This window comes from Musa acuminata, chromosome BXJ2-8 (assembly GCF_036884655.1).
Source record: "Musa acuminata AAA Group cultivar baxijiao chromosome BXJ2-8, Cavendish_Baxijiao_AAA, whole genome shotgun sequence".
NCBI classification, from domain to species: Eukaryota; Viridiplantae; Streptophyta; class Magnoliopsida; order Zingiberales; family Musaceae; genus Musa; species Musa acuminata.
In genome coordinates this window covers 1442274-1459383 of record NC_088345.1, presented here as the reverse complement: position 1 = coordinate 1459383, position 17110 = coordinate 1442274, and the positions used below count along the sequence as shown (strand labels likewise).

The following is a 17110-nucleotide window of genomic DNA, read 5'->3' as shown; positions in this document are numbered from 1 at the left end:
GATATAATGTAGAGAAACATGGTGAGCATACAAGACAGATGAAATCCTGGAGAACACACATGACACTTCTTTTAACAGGGATGATGAGATTTTTGGTGTAATCAGTCTCCCCCCGATCTTCGGCATACACAGTCTGCAAGCTGCTGAAAACTGATGACACCATCTCATTTTCAGAGTCAGGCCATGAAGCAGCTGAGATATCGCAGAGACTTCTTCCCTTTCTGCACATAGATGTTAAAGGTTAATGAACAACCAGTTTTGATTTCAATATCCCCTATATCAAACTACCATAATTGTAGAACAAATTTCCTAGTAAAATTTTTGGCACGGTTCAAAATACCAGTCGAACATATACACACCGACTGGTTTTTACTGATCCAATGAGCTTATCGGGATCTATATTTGTATTTAATGTTCATCTCATGCCATGGCTCGATGAGTGTAAGAGTGGCACAGATAAAGAAGAGATTAAAGAGAATGTAATGAACCTTGGTGCTACTATGCTCGATAGAATGTTGATTATTTTTATCTTGCACTTTGTAGATCTGTAGTTAGATTTCAGCACATTAAAAATCAGAAGGAAGAAATGTGACAGCAATTGTTGAGACCGCATTCTAACCCTGGAAACAGGATGTCTGGATCCGAATTCAACACCTGAAGAAAAAATACTTCTCACTTTCTTATGTGCAGTGCCTCCATGGAGTTATCATTACTGGTTATGTTCTTTTACAGCATGAATACAAAGAGACTCTAATCACTGAGGGGTTATCTGTTCATTAGGTGAGGTTTGGTCTTGAAACTCTTCGAGAAAGTTGATTTTTCCCTTGCACTAAAGCATGAATGCTGTAGAATCTGATTTCTAACACCACTTCTAGATCTTAACTAGAAGATTTTAGTTCTACATCAAGTCTAAGAAAGACTTCCAAATTTAGTCCAAGATTCCGGTTTTCTAGAGCTGAACCAAAGTGACATCTATGATTCAGATGGCAATGCTACTCAGCTGAAACAGATAATTGAGCCTCATATATGAATACTCAAAATGATGGCATCCGAGTCCAAAGATGAAACCCTTAATAGATTTTTTGACAAGGCCATAACACAAACTGGTTTCCGAAGAGGATTAAGGTACTTGTATTGATTTATGCAAGGAGAACACATCAAATGAGGTGATTCCATCATAAACAAAAATTGTGTTTGTTTTCATGAGCTACATCTGAATATTAATTCTAAAATTTTCCTTATAGGCAATTCCTAAAACAACAATAAAAACAAAATTTTCTAGTTGATTGTCCTGAGGGAAGTAAAATCTCATGTAGTAGTGCTATAATCAAAGCTAGAGATGCCACCTACCTTGAAAGTGTTTTCCCTGTTAAGGTAAGATCTGAACAGTGCAGGTTAGAGAAGCATCTGACTCTAATATTCCTCAGACTTAAAAAATTAACCAAAACCGAAAGGAAAGACATCTAAAAAGAGGTGATGTATCGATGTTCTGATGCTACGTATCAATCTTGTGTCACGGGAATGGTACAACATAAAAGGAGAGAACGTTTTGGTTGCATTTTAAGATAGAAGAAAAAAGGCCCAGATTAAAAGAAATTAGGAGAAAATATCTACTTATAGTAGATCTGAGTGTTCAACCTATTGGGAAGCCAAGTCTTCTGTGGATGCTCCCTGAGAAGTTAATTACGAGTGATTTTGAACCAATCATCCCCCGACACTTCTAGACTCATACTTACCACAACATGATAAATGGGTTCTAAATGGATATTTACAATACAATGTAAAAGAAAATAAAACCTATCAGTCTAAGATAATTTGATACTTATTCTCTATGTCCTATATTTCCACTTAAAATACCCTACCTTGCTCTGAATATATTTAGTCTTATGATTCATCATTGGTTCTTGATAGACTTTTCAAATACTGAGGTAGATGAAGATATTTGTACTGAATAGGATGTTTTCTTGTTAATTAATTGGAACACATTACCTTCAGAGCAGTTAAACTCTTTCCGAAACCGGGTTCTTAACCAATGTCATATGACAAGATGATGATCTTAGTTTATTGTTTCAGGAGGAGTGATTATGTGCACCACCATTTATCGATTGTAGATAAGTGTGTTGCATTGAGCCTGCGTGTGATAATTAAAGATCCTACTTGTGCAATTACTTCAACATCAACTTTGGTTCATTGATGCAGGATACCTATGGAGATAACTCTACACTATTCATTGATGTGTGAGCTTATGTCGGAACCTTATGATCCTATTAGATGCCTAAATATAAATCAAGTTTAATTGCCTTAGAGCAAGAAGAAATAGATTGAACCCTGTAGCTTAAAGATGAGAGGGATGCTTGTTGCACATAGACATGAGTGTCTGACCTCACAATGGTACATGCAAAACCCCAATATGGTTCACTGGAATGCCCTGAAGATTGCATTAGAAAACCTTTAGACTGAAGCAAACTTTTGAAGTTTCGATACCTAAGAGATGTTCAGAGATGCCGCCAGATTGAAAATTGTACCATTATCTCCAAGAATTATAATTTCAAGATGTGAATTGATTTCATAAACCGAAAAGCACATCAATTATAAAATGAACCAGCATATGCTCAACATGTATATATTTGAAAGCTCTGCAGCATGCGTAAACTGTTTCCTTGCCTAAGTATACAACGTAGTGATCCTGCAAAAACACTTGAGATAATTGTACATACACACTGCCTCAATGTTGTGATCCTTGAAACATGCAAAATGTAATGCTGGAAGAGATTGAACTCAATTAAAAGTCAATTATAGAAGCCACTTCAGGTGAACATACATGATACAATAAAAATGCAATTGCATGTATACTGCCTCAATGTTGTGATTCTTGAAACATATAAAATGCAAAATGTTGAAGAGTTCAATAAAGGATGTATTAGGTTTTGCCTTACCACCTCTATAGCAAGATCCTAAATGTCTTATGGTAATAGATATCTATCATTCTCACATATAATCATAGATGGAAAGAAGTCCATTGGATGTACTGTAAACATTGTGTTATTACCATATATCCTGCATTGCTGCAGATCTGGTAAGTTTTCTTGGTTAGGACTGAAAAAAAGGTTCACCTCTGTCTATTACATGTATCACTATTAAGATCAGATTCGAGTAGTCTATGAACTATTTAAGATCTAATTCAATGAACACTAGTAGAAGAGCATGTGAGCTTTCAGTCTATCGAATTATGAGTGGATTAAGTTTTTCGTCGTAAGGTCTACATGTAGTTGTCGTAGATTAATGTATAGAAGAACCAACAAGCGAATAAACCATATCATCCGCAAACTGAAATTTGGATCAAATAGTGAAAGAAAATGAAATGCAGCAAGGAAGAACCATTTCTTACCTTGGTGGACTCATTGCTTTTATAGCGTTGGTAAACCATGAACTCCTCTTCAGTTCCGAGGCTGGTTGAGGGCCTGAACTCAGCCTTATTGTGTTTTTTGTTTGCGCGAGCTTTCGAGAAGACCATGGAGTAGTCGGGTGTAGCTGTCTTTTGATCCCACCCTCCAAATTGAGGAACAGACCTCCATTCCTTGTTCTGAAAGGAGACAATTCAACCGGTAAACGGATGAACATAGAGGCAAAGGAACACAAATGCTTCAAGCATTCAATGTCTAATAGTAGGATTGCAGAAAAGCATCTTGACATGTCATGCAGAGTTTCTATGGATCACAACATTGAGGCAGTATCTCCAGTAATAGACATCAGATAAACTTGCAACAGAGAAAAAAGAAGCAGCTTAACATGGCCAACTCCTTAAGCAAAGCTTAAAGAAATAAGGGACAGTGGTGCCAAATCTAAATGACTGAAAGAAATGGAAGAGTTCTCATTCTCTCTCTAGGTGCATTACATATCCACCTGTAGTTCTTAGTCTGATAGAAGAAAACAAAGAAAAAGAAATAAATTCACATGCATCTGAAGTTTCAAACGTTTTTGGCACTAGCTCAAAATTAAACAGATTCCAAAATGAAAAAAAAGGAAAGAAAAATTCTATTTCATATCTTGCTCTGATATCCAGTGAACAAGCACATGTTTCAAATTTGCCTAGAAGAACAGCTGGGCTATTTTGAGAAGAGAATTGTTAATACAAGCGAAAAAAGCTTGATCCTCCAAAAAATTATAGTAAGAAAGTGACAAAGCAAGGCTAAGTCAACCATCTCCAACTGAGGATAACAGTACAGGGAAACAAAAACAAGCTTTAAAGAGTAAGAATAAGAAGGTAAAATTTTCATGATGTATTGTTACACCAGATGAAACTCATCAGGTGGTAACGCTCGATTATCTATATCTACTGACTTCAGATATTAACAAAGGAGAATTAAAGAACTAATTATCAAAAACAAAACAAAAAAGGTATGATCTTCGTGCTAAAAAATTCGAAGACTAATTATCAAATCGTTTCAAACATCAAAGAAGCAAAGGGAAAATCTTTTTCTTTTTTTCTTTTTTATGCTTGCTAAATCATGTACCTCCAAGCGCTTCGCCATGATTCTTCCCTAGAAAGGGAGGATGGGAAATGCTTGGAGAACTTCTCTGTCAACCCGAACACATGGATTTATAGAAGAAGCCTTTGCATGCCAAGAAGGATTGCTTTTGACAAAACCATGACCACCACTTTGTTCCATGATCTTTCTAAAGCCTATGGAGGAATGTTTCAACCTTCAATTCACCTACTTTTGAGGATGTCCATGTTTCTTCTCACTCATTGTTTTCCTTTTCTTTTCTCTGCCCTCCATTTCCCCCCCTCTATTTATAGCTTGTAAGAAGACTTCAGTTAAACATGCAAAGCAAATTGGTGGAAGAGAGGCCAAGAGGTGTGCTGAGCTTGTTTTCAATCTCAATTGTTCATTTATGCTGAATTAACACTATGGGGCAGTGCTCTTTGCGTAAACAAATATAGCAACCATTAAATCTGCTCCGCAACTATTTTTTTCGTCAGTGATCAAGATCAAGATGAGCCAAGGTAGCCAGAAAATAAATAAGCCAGCAATCATGTATTTGATCTTCCTGGGATCCATGTATTCCTTGTTTCTTCGGTAGTTCTTTCGAGATCTTCTTGCGTATCTAAAAATGATGGTTGTGATGCATATGTTAGATTGAAGACAGTGAACTGGTTTAAACCATGCAGCTTTCATGTCATCATCCACATAGTTAGTGCTGATGCTCCATAGCAGAATAAGCTTATGACAAATGTTTCGATAAATATCACCGATATGCGCATAATATATCATTTTCTGGAAAGCCTACCTAATCAACTGATCTTAATTCATCACACCTCTACAGCTTTACCAGCTTCTACTTCAAGAATTGTTCGGCAGGAGACTCCTTTAACTCAAAAACTGTGTTGAGATTATTTCTCACTCTCAATCCACAGTTTGATAAGTATTACTACAGAATTAAGGATGCCAAATATAGTTGTCATCATTTCAGCATGGAGTGCAAAACCATTTCATATATCCACTGCAAAAGGAAGCTAAACTTCATGTTCTACCATTTCTGCTGTCAATGTTATTTATATTTCACATCCCATATCATTTTTTCCTCTTTAAATATTTAAAAATAAAGCTATGTACATTGACCCTCCCCAGACTCTGCATTGACAGGAGCCTTGTGCATTGGACACCCCCTTTTTTTCGTTATCCCATATCATTTGAACAGTGAGGTTCTCAATAGATTATTTTCCACCATACTCTGCCAATGAGGAAGGATTTTATTCAGGTTAACAACACCTTCAGCTTGTTCAAAAAAAAATGCATTCATGTATGTTTATAAGATCCATTTGCAGCTGCTGGAGGTTTACACACTATTCACTTTGCAAATTCTCTAAATCAATTAATCTATTGTAGGGATTAGCTCACATGAGATTGCTTATTTCTATCATGGACTTCAGAAAAGCTGACACCTTCAAAAGCCATCAAGATGTTTGAGATTTTCTCCACCTAACTTGATCCCCACAAGCAAGATTTTGTACATGAAGATTATGAATATAATTCACTATGAAGCTGTTCAGGTTCTTTTGTCCTCTCTTGATTAGCTTACAATCTTATGAATGATTTCTCCAGCATGCCAAAATATTGGATACAACACTGTTCCTCTCATTCCTCTTCTCTGTATATGGTTAAAGAACCACATCTCTTCTCTTTTTTGGATTTGGCTCCGGGTTCCCTTTTCTCATCATGGCCGCAAACTCATCATAATTTATCCTTCCATCCTGTATATTGCAAGAGAGCAGGAAAAAAGATCGTGTTAGTTTTGTTTCTTCAAACAGCTATTCATATACAAATTGGCTAGGCCTCTGAGCTCTACATTAATTATCTAGTAATATGCTGATTCATGCTGTTGCATGGTCTCTTTCTACTTACATTATCCACATCGGCTTCAGATATTATGTCCTTGATTTCCTTTTCATCGTATAGCCCCTTCTCTTTCAGAGCTTGCTCAAGTTCTTCCATTGTAATATATCTAAAGAAGAATAAATAAAACTAATCAGAAATTGATAAGGTCATCAAATTGTTTGATCTATCATCCAACATTAGCAATGCTCATGGCATGTGATAAGTTGTATGGAATTCTCAGTGTGGTCAAAACTTACCCACTGTTGTCCTTATCAAAGTACTGGAATGCTGTATATAGATGCTCTTCTCTATCCATTCTGTTCATGTGCACCGTTGCTGTAATGAACTCCTCATAATCGATAGTTCCATTCCCATCTGCGTCAGCCTGTGTTAAGAAGTTATTATATTGTTATAGAACCAAAGAGTTAGTGCAACAGTTAGGCTCTTTCCTTCTACATTGATTGAATTATCTAGAAAGATTTGAATGCATATAGAACATACAGCTTCCATTAGCTGCTTGACTTCATACTCCGATAGCTTTGTTCCTTGCTTAGCAAGACCTTGTTTCAGTTCTTCAAGAGTTATGGTTCCACTATTGTCAGAATCCATATTCTTGAACATTTCCTTCAGGCCTCTGATCTCCTCCTCTGATAAGCATCCTGCTATTACCTGCAGATATTTAAATTTAGTAATAAAAATGCATTAAAAGATCACAACTAGACCCTTGTGACTGATGAATGCCTTTCTTCTTCCAAAAAGTGACCCAACAGCTTTCTAATTGTTTTTCCTTGAAAAAGATTTTCTTTTAGAATGAAAAGATGATTTCTTTTTAAGCTTTCATGCTCAAAATAAAAGAAAATCTTGTGCGATATCCGGCTAATTACTATGTTTTGTTGTTAAACTTGAATCCAGACCATAAAGTTAATTAGTATCACATCCAGGTCAATGAATTACCTGTGGTTCTAATTTCTAAAAGAAAAAGGTGAGGTGTGGTATGATTCCATCTCCACTAGTGATCCTTGAATTGTTTCACTAAGCAATACTAGTCAATCATATAGCAAATTCTGTGGACCTTGAGTTGATGCAATATGTCAACAGGAAAGCAAGAAGTTTACCCTTAAAGCAGCTTTCTTAAACTGGTTCATTGCTCTGAACTGTTTCAGTCTGTTGAGAACAGCATTGTCAAGTGGCGTATCAGGTGCTTCTCCATCTTCTTTGATCCATGGATGGTCTGAATTGTAAGTCATAATTAGATGAGAACTATCTGCAGTATTTATTATCATCAAGATATCCAAGGAAAGAAGCTGTGTATTCAAAAACATAGCAAGAGACTATACTTGTGGTATGAGACTCTGGATATAACTTATATGGCATTTTGTCCACCCCTCAAAAGGAATAGAAAAGAATAATAAGAAATGAATGTTCTCTGTCTTCGAAATTAAGTCTGCCTTGATTTTGTCAAGAACAAGTAAATACTATGTTGACTACCAATTTGGCCTTTGCCTAGTGATCAGAACATGTCTGATTGAAATATGGATACATTTTTTTTCTCTTTGGATAAATTTTTTTACTCCAAGATTTGCAGCTAACTAATTAGTCTTTTTTACAATAATCAAAATTTGATTTATGCAATGCAATTGCAAACAGTACCATTACAATCTGCACCAGCAAAGCTAGGAAGAAACATAACTAAAAATCTTAAACATGCATCAGTGCCTATTACTATGACAAATGAAGCCTAGAAATCCTATCATGAAAAGCAGAAAACTCTGAGAAATGTTCTGCTATGCATATGAAAATAAATGAAACCTACTCTTGCAGATTGATTCACAACTGAAGTATGCTTAATTAGGGCACAGCACCAAAGTTGACCTAGATCAAGTCCTCGTCGAGCAAAAAATAATCTATTGATGCTGGTAAGTTACAAAATATGCCATTGAGATGAAAATAAATCTTACTGAGAACTTCGAATGCTGTTAGCCTCTGTCTGGGATCTAACTTCAGCATCTTTCTGACAAGATCCTTGGCACCAGGTGAAATGTTAGGCCATGGATCACTTGTGAAGTCGATCTGTCCTTGTAGAATTGCATTGAAGATCCCTTGTTCAGATTCTGTTGGAATTAATATTAGTTTTACCCTTCATTCTCACAATTTAGGGAGTATAAACCGTAAAAAGTTGCATAAAAGAAAATTACCAGCCCAAAATGGAGGAACTCCACAGAGGAAAATGTAGAGCATCACCCCTATACTCCAAATATCAGCTTCTGGCCCATATGCTCGCTTGAGGACTTCAGGTGCTATGTAAAATGCACTGCCAACTATGTCTCTAAATACCTCACCTGTTTTGGACAGATTTTAATTAAGTTGTTAGCTATAGATGACATGCGAACCAGATAAGATTAAATGCTGCATAAGCAAAACACTAAAGACAATTCCTCCCAAAAATGCAAGAGTACAGAATTTCTTAATGCATTAATAGTATCAAACTCGTTTTGATATAAACATGCTTCATTTGCTGGACTATTATTTGTTCAGTTGGAGCAAAGGCCACCTAAATATTTTGTAGGCTTTATCTGTAAATGGTAATATGATATCAGTCTGGAGAAGGCATTTACTGCAGATCAGGGAAGAGGTCTTTTATGTTATCTTCCTTTCTATGGGAGAAATCATGGTAAGAGAACACATGCTCTATGAACTTGAATTGACATGCTATGGCAGTAGGTGATAACATCATTCCCTATGCTAATTGCTACAGGTTTAGTGAAATTTACAGCATTAAATTAAGGTTAAACAAAAAAAAATCCGGAAAAGATAGCAGTATGTCAATGGCAAATAAATTTCATGATAATCTGTAGACAGTAAAACTGTTTAGAGGCCACAGAAGTGATGAACAAAGATGCAGAAGACTCGGTAGAAGTGATTGAACTGTTCAATATTGTAACATCACATTCAGATCCGTGTACAGAGAGGAGCAGGCAAGATTAAAGTTTCGGTGCTTGCTTGTAGTCCATGAGGATTAGATGGGTGAAAGTGTTGGAGAAGATGAGCATTAACTGTTTAAAGACAACATAGTGTAGATCACACTGTATGTTGCAAACATAGTCGAATTTGAAGAATCTCAGAAAGCTGCTGGAGTTGCATATGGATTCATGTCTATGCTTAGCTTCAATTCCTTTTCTAGTGGTGGCTATTACACCATTCAAATGGAAAGCAATTTAGAAGGTTTAGCTATTCTTATAGCAGAATTTGCCTTGTTTCGTGCAGATGCATAGCAGAGTTTCATTGAATCACCACAGAAATAGTAGCTAGAACAAGAAGGAAGAGAGGAAGAGGATGGAGAAAGTAAACCTTGCTTGAAGAAGACCGAGAGCCCGAAGTCGGTGGCCTTGAGAGGCGCGTCCTCGTCCTTGTTCAGCAGCAGGAAATTCTCCGGCTTGAGGTCTCTGTGCATCACCCCCATGGAATGGCACGTGTGCACGATCTCCACGATCGTCCTCAGCAGCGACGCCGCCGCCCGCTCCGTGTAGTGGCCCCTCGCGATGACCCGATCGAAGAGCTCCCCGCCGGCGCACAGCTCCATCACGAGGTGCACCGACTGCTTGTCCTCGTAGGCCCCCTTCAGCTCGACGATGTTGGGCTGCCCCGCCAGGTGGTACATGATCTGGACCTCCCTCCTCACGTCCTCGATGTCTTCCTTGTTGGCGAGCTTCCGCTTGGCGATGGTCTTGCAAGCCAGCTTCTCGTCGGTGGCCTTGTGGGTGCAGAGATGGGTGACGCCGAACTGGCCTCGCCCCAGCTCCTTGCCGAGGGAGTAGGTGGCGCCGACGTCCTCCATCGGGCGGCCGAGCACGGGGCCGATGGCGGCCGGCTTGGGCGGCGAGGTGCAGGTGGCGGTGGAGATGGGAGCGTTCTGGATGGGGGCGGCGTCAATGGGATCAGAGCCCGCGGTTGAATCGGCAGCAGCGGCGGCATCGGGTGAGGCGGAGTCGGCGTCCTCCTTGGTGAAGCAGTTGCCCATGACGGAGGAGGAGGAGGAGGAAGAGGAGGAGGAGGTGATCGGCTACAAGGGACGAGGAGGCGGTCGCATGATAGAGGAAGGGAGGAGGAGGACAGAGTGGATATTGGTGGTAGGAGGGAGAGTTTGGGGTTTGGATGGGAAGAGGGAGAGGGAATGAGTTGGAGAAGGGGGAGTAGAGGCGTAGAGAAATTGGCGGGAACCAACCGTCCTTTGACTATTATGCTTTCGCTCTTATCTTCTCCCTCGTTTTCTTCGTATTTTTGGCGCCAAGAAATCGGGATTTATACGTAGATGATTAGTGTCTTCTTTATATGATACGTAGAGAAATTGGCGGGGAACCAACACGTGGCAGAACTGCGAGTACTAAACGTAGACGATAAGTATCCTATTGGAATCCCGTATGAAAATGTCGATAATAGCCCACTGAATCGCTTGGGTTAATTTATGTTTGTTATATAAAAAAATAATATTTATTTATTTTTATAAGATTTTCAAGATGTCGAAATTTCGAGTTTAATGATATTAATGTACTGCATAAATGTGAAGCGAATTATTTTCTCCTAACAAATCTGCTTAATCTTGGAATTAGGCAGATGATATATATGAGAGGGGATGATATATTTATATTTATATTTATAATTGCATTGACACACATCTCGGTCAATTGATCTAATTGATCTTTAATTTCTACAATGAAATCACCCTCAGGATTAATCTCCAAGAAAAAGGTCACTGAAGAGAGAAAGGATGATGGGAAAACATGAGTAACAGTGGATGCTATTTTTATGTACCTTTATGCCATTGTCAAGCGTAGCTCGATCCGATCCTGAATGCATAAAGTTGTTCATATGGAAACTTGAGTGGTGGAAGTGAGCATCAAGTCGGGTCAAGTTATGGGTCTCGTTTCATGTTTTTTCGTAACTAGCCTCTGTATTTAGATTAAGATCGAGAGAGAAACTTCCCGACTCGATTTCTCCGAAGTTTAAGTTATAATTGAATAGAATAAAAGTAATTTGAATATACGAAGTCCTCTCTCGTTGAACAGAGGATTAGTTTTTATATAATCCTTTAATGACAATCAACTCAAAAGGAGGATGACTTATACCTTACGTGCAAGTGTCGATTGACTTGTACGAATCATACCGTATGACATCGTTTCAAATTTTCTGGAGTGACTCTACAATATGTGACATCGACTTATACGACGTCTAATAGTACGAGGACAGACGATCATCCCGAATCACTTACCACTGCCACGTGGATAATCGCTTACTGCTGCCACGTGGATGGTGCTGGAATATGGACGGGCGATTTGATTTTTGATCTCTCTCTTATTAGATAATAATAATAATAAGTGCATCACGAACGTCACAATGGCCCAAAATCATCACGAATTCAGAATCTGAAAGGACTTGAAAATGATATAAACACATCCATCTAATTTTTACAGGTCCACAAGCTGTTCATCGAGCGATGGATTCAAAGAGCTACACGACACTCAAAAATCAAAGACACCAACCACCATTTACAGCCACCGTCACTCGGAACAAGAAGTCTAAAACCAAATGGATTCCACGGAGACCTTCGCCTCGGTGGGATCCTCCTCGAACGCATCGACGCTGCTGTCGATCTCAGAAGACGATCTCGTCCTTCTGCACCTGTCGCTCCTTCCTCTCCCGGCGGCAGCACCAGCAGCAGCAGCAACGACATCACGAGAAAAGCGAGTGCTGGGCGGGCAGTTGGCGGCGGCGGTGAGCAGCTTGGCCTTTTCCGGCCGCAGGAGCTCCGCCAGGATGAGAACAAGGGAAGCCATGTCGAGATCTGAGTTTGAGCTGGAGGCGATGAGACGAAGATAAAGGTGAGATTGGGGGCATAAATAGCATGAAGAAGTTGGTGGTTATTCATCGGCCAACGGAGAGCACACTGATTCTGATGTCTTGTGTCGCTGCTTTTAATTAGATGGGGATGTGCGGCCTTGTGGGACTTCGTCTCAGACCATTGGAAGAGGAAGACATGTGTGCGGGTACACAAACCATGGGTGACGAAACCGTCGCAGTTTGATGGTTTTCCCCACTGCAGATGGTCCAAATTGGTGTGCGGTTGATTGCTTAGAATGATATTTATGATATAAACTTTTTAATAATATAGGACGAATTGAATTAAAATTTTGGTTTGATTAGATTAAATTAAATTAAATTATTATTATTATTATTATTATATATATATTATTTAAAAAATTAAAATTATATTTTAATATATGGGATTCCAATTTGTTATTAGTGGACGTAATTATTATTATTGTGTAGGACAAAATCCACCCCTCTGCAATCATCCACTGAAGATAGAGCCATGGGCTCAAAATCTCATAATTATAATCAAATAATATTATATCAATTTTTATGATATAGTGATCTTTATGTGATTTAGGCATCATTTTTAATTCAAAAAATTACTGTCGATGTAAGTAAAACTAGACTCTCATTCTCTTATTTTCTTATCTTTTCATATGACCATTGATAGTTTAGAAAAGTTAGAGAGAAATTATAATCTTTCAACTGTGTCCTTTATGAAATGTATCGTCTAATCCTTAGAGGTTTTATCTATTTATAGACGAGAGTAGAGAGTCTAAAATAAATTATTAGAAAAGTTTTTTCCATCTGTGACATTCCCAATGATTCTTATTATAATATGAATTTCTTTTCTATTCGTGATCATCAAAATTTAATTAATTCAATTATACATCTTATCTAATTATAAAGTACCACATAATCTAATATCATCATCCTTCGTTATTCTGTAGAACTTAAGATTGTGTCGTTAATACTGTTTCTTTCTACGCAATAGACCCTTGTTGTCTCATCTCAGACATTCGATGTTTTATAAATTATATAATTAGCATAGATATCATTCCAAGTTAGTAATTTTCATATTTATTCATTTATATATTCATGTAAAATTAAAGAAAGTTGCATGTAAATTCTTATAATAATATATGTCAATTGAACAAATAGTTAAAATTCTAATTCAGATTAGTGTATTTTTAAAAATTATGAGAACATTATGAGTATTTTAGGGTATTTTGTATTTATATTTGGAGGAACATGTATGCTATGTTGAAATTTACAAAGACAAATACTCCATGGAAATGTAAAGCTCCTTTTGGAAGTGTAATTCCCAATTTCTATATGATAAATTCGATTGATAATTCCAAGCTTTTTGCATTTTGTAATGATTCTTCCTAACATTCTAAGAGAGAAATTAGAATTTCTAAATCAAACAAAACCCTTATAAGAAAAGAATCCTCTAAATCCCATATTTGGTCCCCCAAATACCCCTTTCGAGGAAACATAATTACTAATGATGTCACACCAAAACCATCCATCACTGCGATGCCCTAAAGGACAGATCGGGTAAACGAAGTCCGACTTGGACGGGGAACTTCAAAAAGTCCGCGTAGTGGCGGCTTCTCCGTCCGTATATACTCGCTTACAGGAAACAGCAAGTGTCTCTCACATGTACGAGTATGAAACGTATGTATTCATTCGCTCGGTCGCATCACTTTTCGTTTCATTCGTTCATCGATCTGTTTTCTGTGCTCTTAAAATCAGCGAATCGATCGAGGACCAGAACAGTGTTCGTCGTTGCTTAAGAATCCCCTCACACTCTCTCTCTCTCGCCTGGGAACTACGCCACCATGGTTACCGCCACCGCCGCCCCGCAGTTCCGCCTCTCCTCGCTCCCAAACCGTGCCGGGATCTGCCGCTTCCCTGGAGGAACCCATCACGATCACCTCCCTTCCTTCTCGCCCCCTTCCTCTTCCCGCCCTTTCCCTTCCCTCTCCCTCCGGCTCCTCCTTCCCCGCTCCGCAAACCCTAGCCTCTCGCAAAGCCTAACCTCCCCCGACTCCGCCGTGCTATCCGGTGGCGGATCCTCGATCCCACCCAATGGCCCCGGTGATAACGGCCGTGGCGGAAGCGGCGGCGATGGCGCCCCTGACGATGATCGCCACCGCGGGGAGCCGGCCTCATCCGATCCTAGCGGCCCCCTTGGCCTCTTCCTCCAGGGGTGGCGTTCTAGGGTTTATGCCGATCCCCAGTTCCCCTTCAAGGTCCTCATGGAGGAGCTCGTCGGCGTCACTTCGTGCGTCCTCGGCGACATGGCCTCGCGCCCCAACTTTGGCCTCAACGAGCTCGACCTCGTATTTTGCACCCTGGTCGTGGGATCCATCGTTAACTTCGTCCTCATGTACCTCCTCGCCCCCACTTCCGCATCCGCCGCCTCCTCCGCCCTTCCCGGCATCTTCGCCGCCTGTCCCACCAGCCACATGTTCCAGCCCGGCCATTACTCCCTCCTCTCCCGACTCGGCACCTTCGTCTACAAAGGCGCCACCTTTGCCGCCGTTGGCTTCGCCGCGGGCCTTGCGGGGACCGCCATCTCGAACGGGTTGATCGCACTGCGCAAGAAGATGGATCCCGAGTTCGAGACGCCGAACAAGCCTCCTCCCACGGTGCTGAATGCTCTGACGTGGGCGATACACATGGGATTGAGCAGTAATTTCCGCTACCAGACGTTGAACGGCGTGGAGTTTGTGATGGAGAAGGCGTTGCCGTCCGCCGGTTTCAAAGCTTCGGTGGTGGTGCTGAGGTGCTTGAACAATGTGCTCGGCGGGATGTCTTTTGTTATGCTTGCGAGGTTGACAGGGTCGCAAAAGGCGGCAGGGAGCGTGGACCAGAAGGAAGAGATCAAGGAGAAATTGGCAAGCCACAGTGCTACTCCATTCGCAGAGGATGGTGATGGAGAGCTTCGAAAGAGCGAGTAAGCAGATGGTGTTTGGCTTTGTTGTTTTCATTACTTTGCTAGTCTTCACAAAGTTGGAACAAAGAAGTGATCTTGGGGTAGCGAGGAACATGACTTGAGGTTAATGTGGCAATGCGAACTGCTTAACGAGATGGTTTTGTAGTAGTCAAGATTAGACTTTGAGCCACTTCACTCTTCTTTATAATCTAAACCTTCATAGTGTGTTTAAACTGGAAAATTTGATCAAAGACACTTACATATTTTCTACTTAGCCACAGTGGTGTTGTGTATGATGTGTGGATGTTTTCTTTCAGCCAATGTGCTATATGATTAGCTAAAAAATTTACAAGATATCGGATCTGCTGATGAACCTGTGTATTTTCATGTAGACTCTTAACATGTGTTCAGTAGCTTTGTTACTGTTTTGAAGGCTCTGGAACATGTTTACATGTGTATCTTGGTAGATAAATCTCAATAGCAGTGGCAGACTGCACCTTATATGCGGGTTATATTTTCTATCATCATAATTAATTATTGATGAAAGTATCTCAGATTTTGAGAGCATGAAGTAAATTATCGTGGACGTATTTTATTCAAATGAATTGACCATAACCTTGTGGAATGCATTTGAGAGATGTGTTTGCTTGCATTGCATCAAATGCTATATCCATCTTAACCAATGCAATAGACTTTAATATCTATCTTTCCCTATAGAAATGATTATTACATGAGTTCATCTTGAAGTGCTTAGCTGAAAATTTCAGGATGCTGATAGAAAGATTTTAGTTTCTTGATGGGAGTCGCAAAAGTTTTCCTACATTGGTTTTGATTCGCTAGCAATTAAATCGTGATATCTTGGAAAAGAACTTGACTGATTTGTAGTGTGATGTTTTCCTTGGAAGTTTTATGAGGTTCCTATTTACCCGTATTTGCAGTGCACTATGTAGATTTTGATGTCTTCCTATGCCAGACTTAATGCGACAACGTCAAAGTGATGTTCTCATCGACAAATTTCCCAACATTGTTTCTGTGGCCTTTCTTCCACCATTTCTACTAGTCCTAGCAGACTCTTCAGCACTCTGTTGCCCACAGAAACAGACCATTCCAACCTGCTCAAGACTCTGGATATAGGTATTCAAAATCATTCCAAACACATACATACATCTTCCTTGCAGTTCTTGTCACCTTCTTGTAGATGAATGGTTATTGGCATGCTAAATATTTGTTTCATGTATTACATTATAAATGACACCTACCCCTTCTTTTTATCCTTGGAGAAGAAACAAATACATGATCTGTGGTTTAGCAAGATAGTCCAGTAGTTGATTGCTGCTGTGGTTTATTCAGAATCCTCCTGTATAAATGTTTCCGATACTTTGCTATTATGGATGTGTGGGGTTATTAGGAAGAGAATAATAATTTGTGAATACATGGGAAGATCATGTATTAATGTATAGAAATCTATACATTTATACATCCTACTTTTTTTTTTCTTGTGAAGAAGGAAAAAGTTTCCATGGCCACTCACCATGAATTGGAACCTGCAGCTGAACCAGAAACTGGCATTGATGGCTGTTGATTCTTTGTATTCAGGAGCGCAAGGAAACATACCCCATCTGCTTCTCTGTCCTTTTCTTCTTCCTTTTTCCTTTAGTTATTCAGAATCCTCCTGTATCTCATGGATGCATGTACTAAATAAGTGAACTGGAGGAGAGGGAGGGAAGTTGGTGAAATGTGGCTTGAAGGTTCAAGTCGATCTCTTTGGCCATTTCTACTGGATGAGAATAGCTAAACTGCATGGTGATGGACCGAGAGCTCGACGGTGACAGAAACTGCATCTGCAATGGAACAGGTCGAGGATACACAAGCTGCTGATTTCAGAAACGCAGAGACGAGGAAGTGATATGGTTTGGCT

At 39.5% G+C, this 17110-nt stretch overlaps 2 protein-coding genes across 3 annotated transcripts; one reads left to right on the top strand and one right to left on the bottom strand.

Annotated features, from left to right (window-relative positions):
- Window positions 1–5935: 5935 nt before the first annotated feature.
- Window positions 5936–10520, bottom strand: LOC135618550 (calcium-dependent protein kinase 2-like). The gene is made up of 8 exons (XM_065119498.1): window positions 9729–10520; window positions 8576–8719; window positions 8339–8491; window positions 7496–7611; window positions 6882–7049; window positions 6638–6765; window positions 6408–6507; window positions 5936–6256 (listed from the first exon to the last, which is right to left on the bottom strand). Exons 1-8 carry the CDS (start codon window positions 10396–10398, stop codon window positions 6164–6166), a joined length of 1572 nt encoding a protein of 523 aa, XP_064975570.1. The 5' UTR covers window positions 10399–10520; the 3' UTR covers window positions 5936–6163.
- Window positions 10521–14034: 3514 nt separating this feature from the next.
- Window positions 14035–16470, top strand: LOC135618547 (protein RETICULATA-RELATED 3, chloroplastic-like). 2 transcript variants are annotated; one of them, XM_065119496.1, is made up of 2 exons: window positions 14035–15213; window positions 16166–16470. In XM_065119496.1, exons 1-2 carry the CDS (start codon window positions 14093–14095, stop codon window positions 16188–16190), a joined length of 1146 nt encoding a protein of 381 aa, XP_064975568.1. In that variant the 5' UTR covers window positions 14035–14092; the 3' UTR covers window positions 16191–16470. The 2 variants fall into 2 exon arrangements, with proteins under 2 accessions (XP_064975568.1, XP_064975569.1); XM_065119497.1 differs by having other exon boundaries at window positions 16131–16470.
- The last annotated feature ends 640 nt before the right edge of the window (window positions 16471–17110 follow it).

Bases quoted from the DNA above. Each gene is read 5' to 3' on its own strand.
- LOC135618547 (XM_065119496.1), top strand. From the start codon at position 14,093: ATGGTTACCGCCACCGCCGCCCCGCAGTTCCGCCTCTCCTCGCTCCCA. The intron at 15,214-16,165 runs GTAAGCAGATGG...TTCCTATGCCAG, and splicing joins GGAGAGCTTCGAAAGAGCGA to ACTTAATGCGACAACGTCAA.
- LOC135618550 (XM_065119498.1), bottom strand. From the start codon at position 10,398: ATGGGCAACTGCTTCACCAAGGAGGACGCCGACTCCGCCTCACCCGAT. The intron at 8,492-8,575 runs GTAATTTTCTTT...TAATTCCAACAG, and splicing joins AGTTCCTCCATTTTGGGCTG to AATCTGAACAAGGGATCTTC. The intron at 6,508-6,637 runs GTAAGTTTTGAC...ATTCTTCTTTAG, and splicing joins TTTGATAAGGACAACAGTGG to ATATATTACAATGGAAGAAC.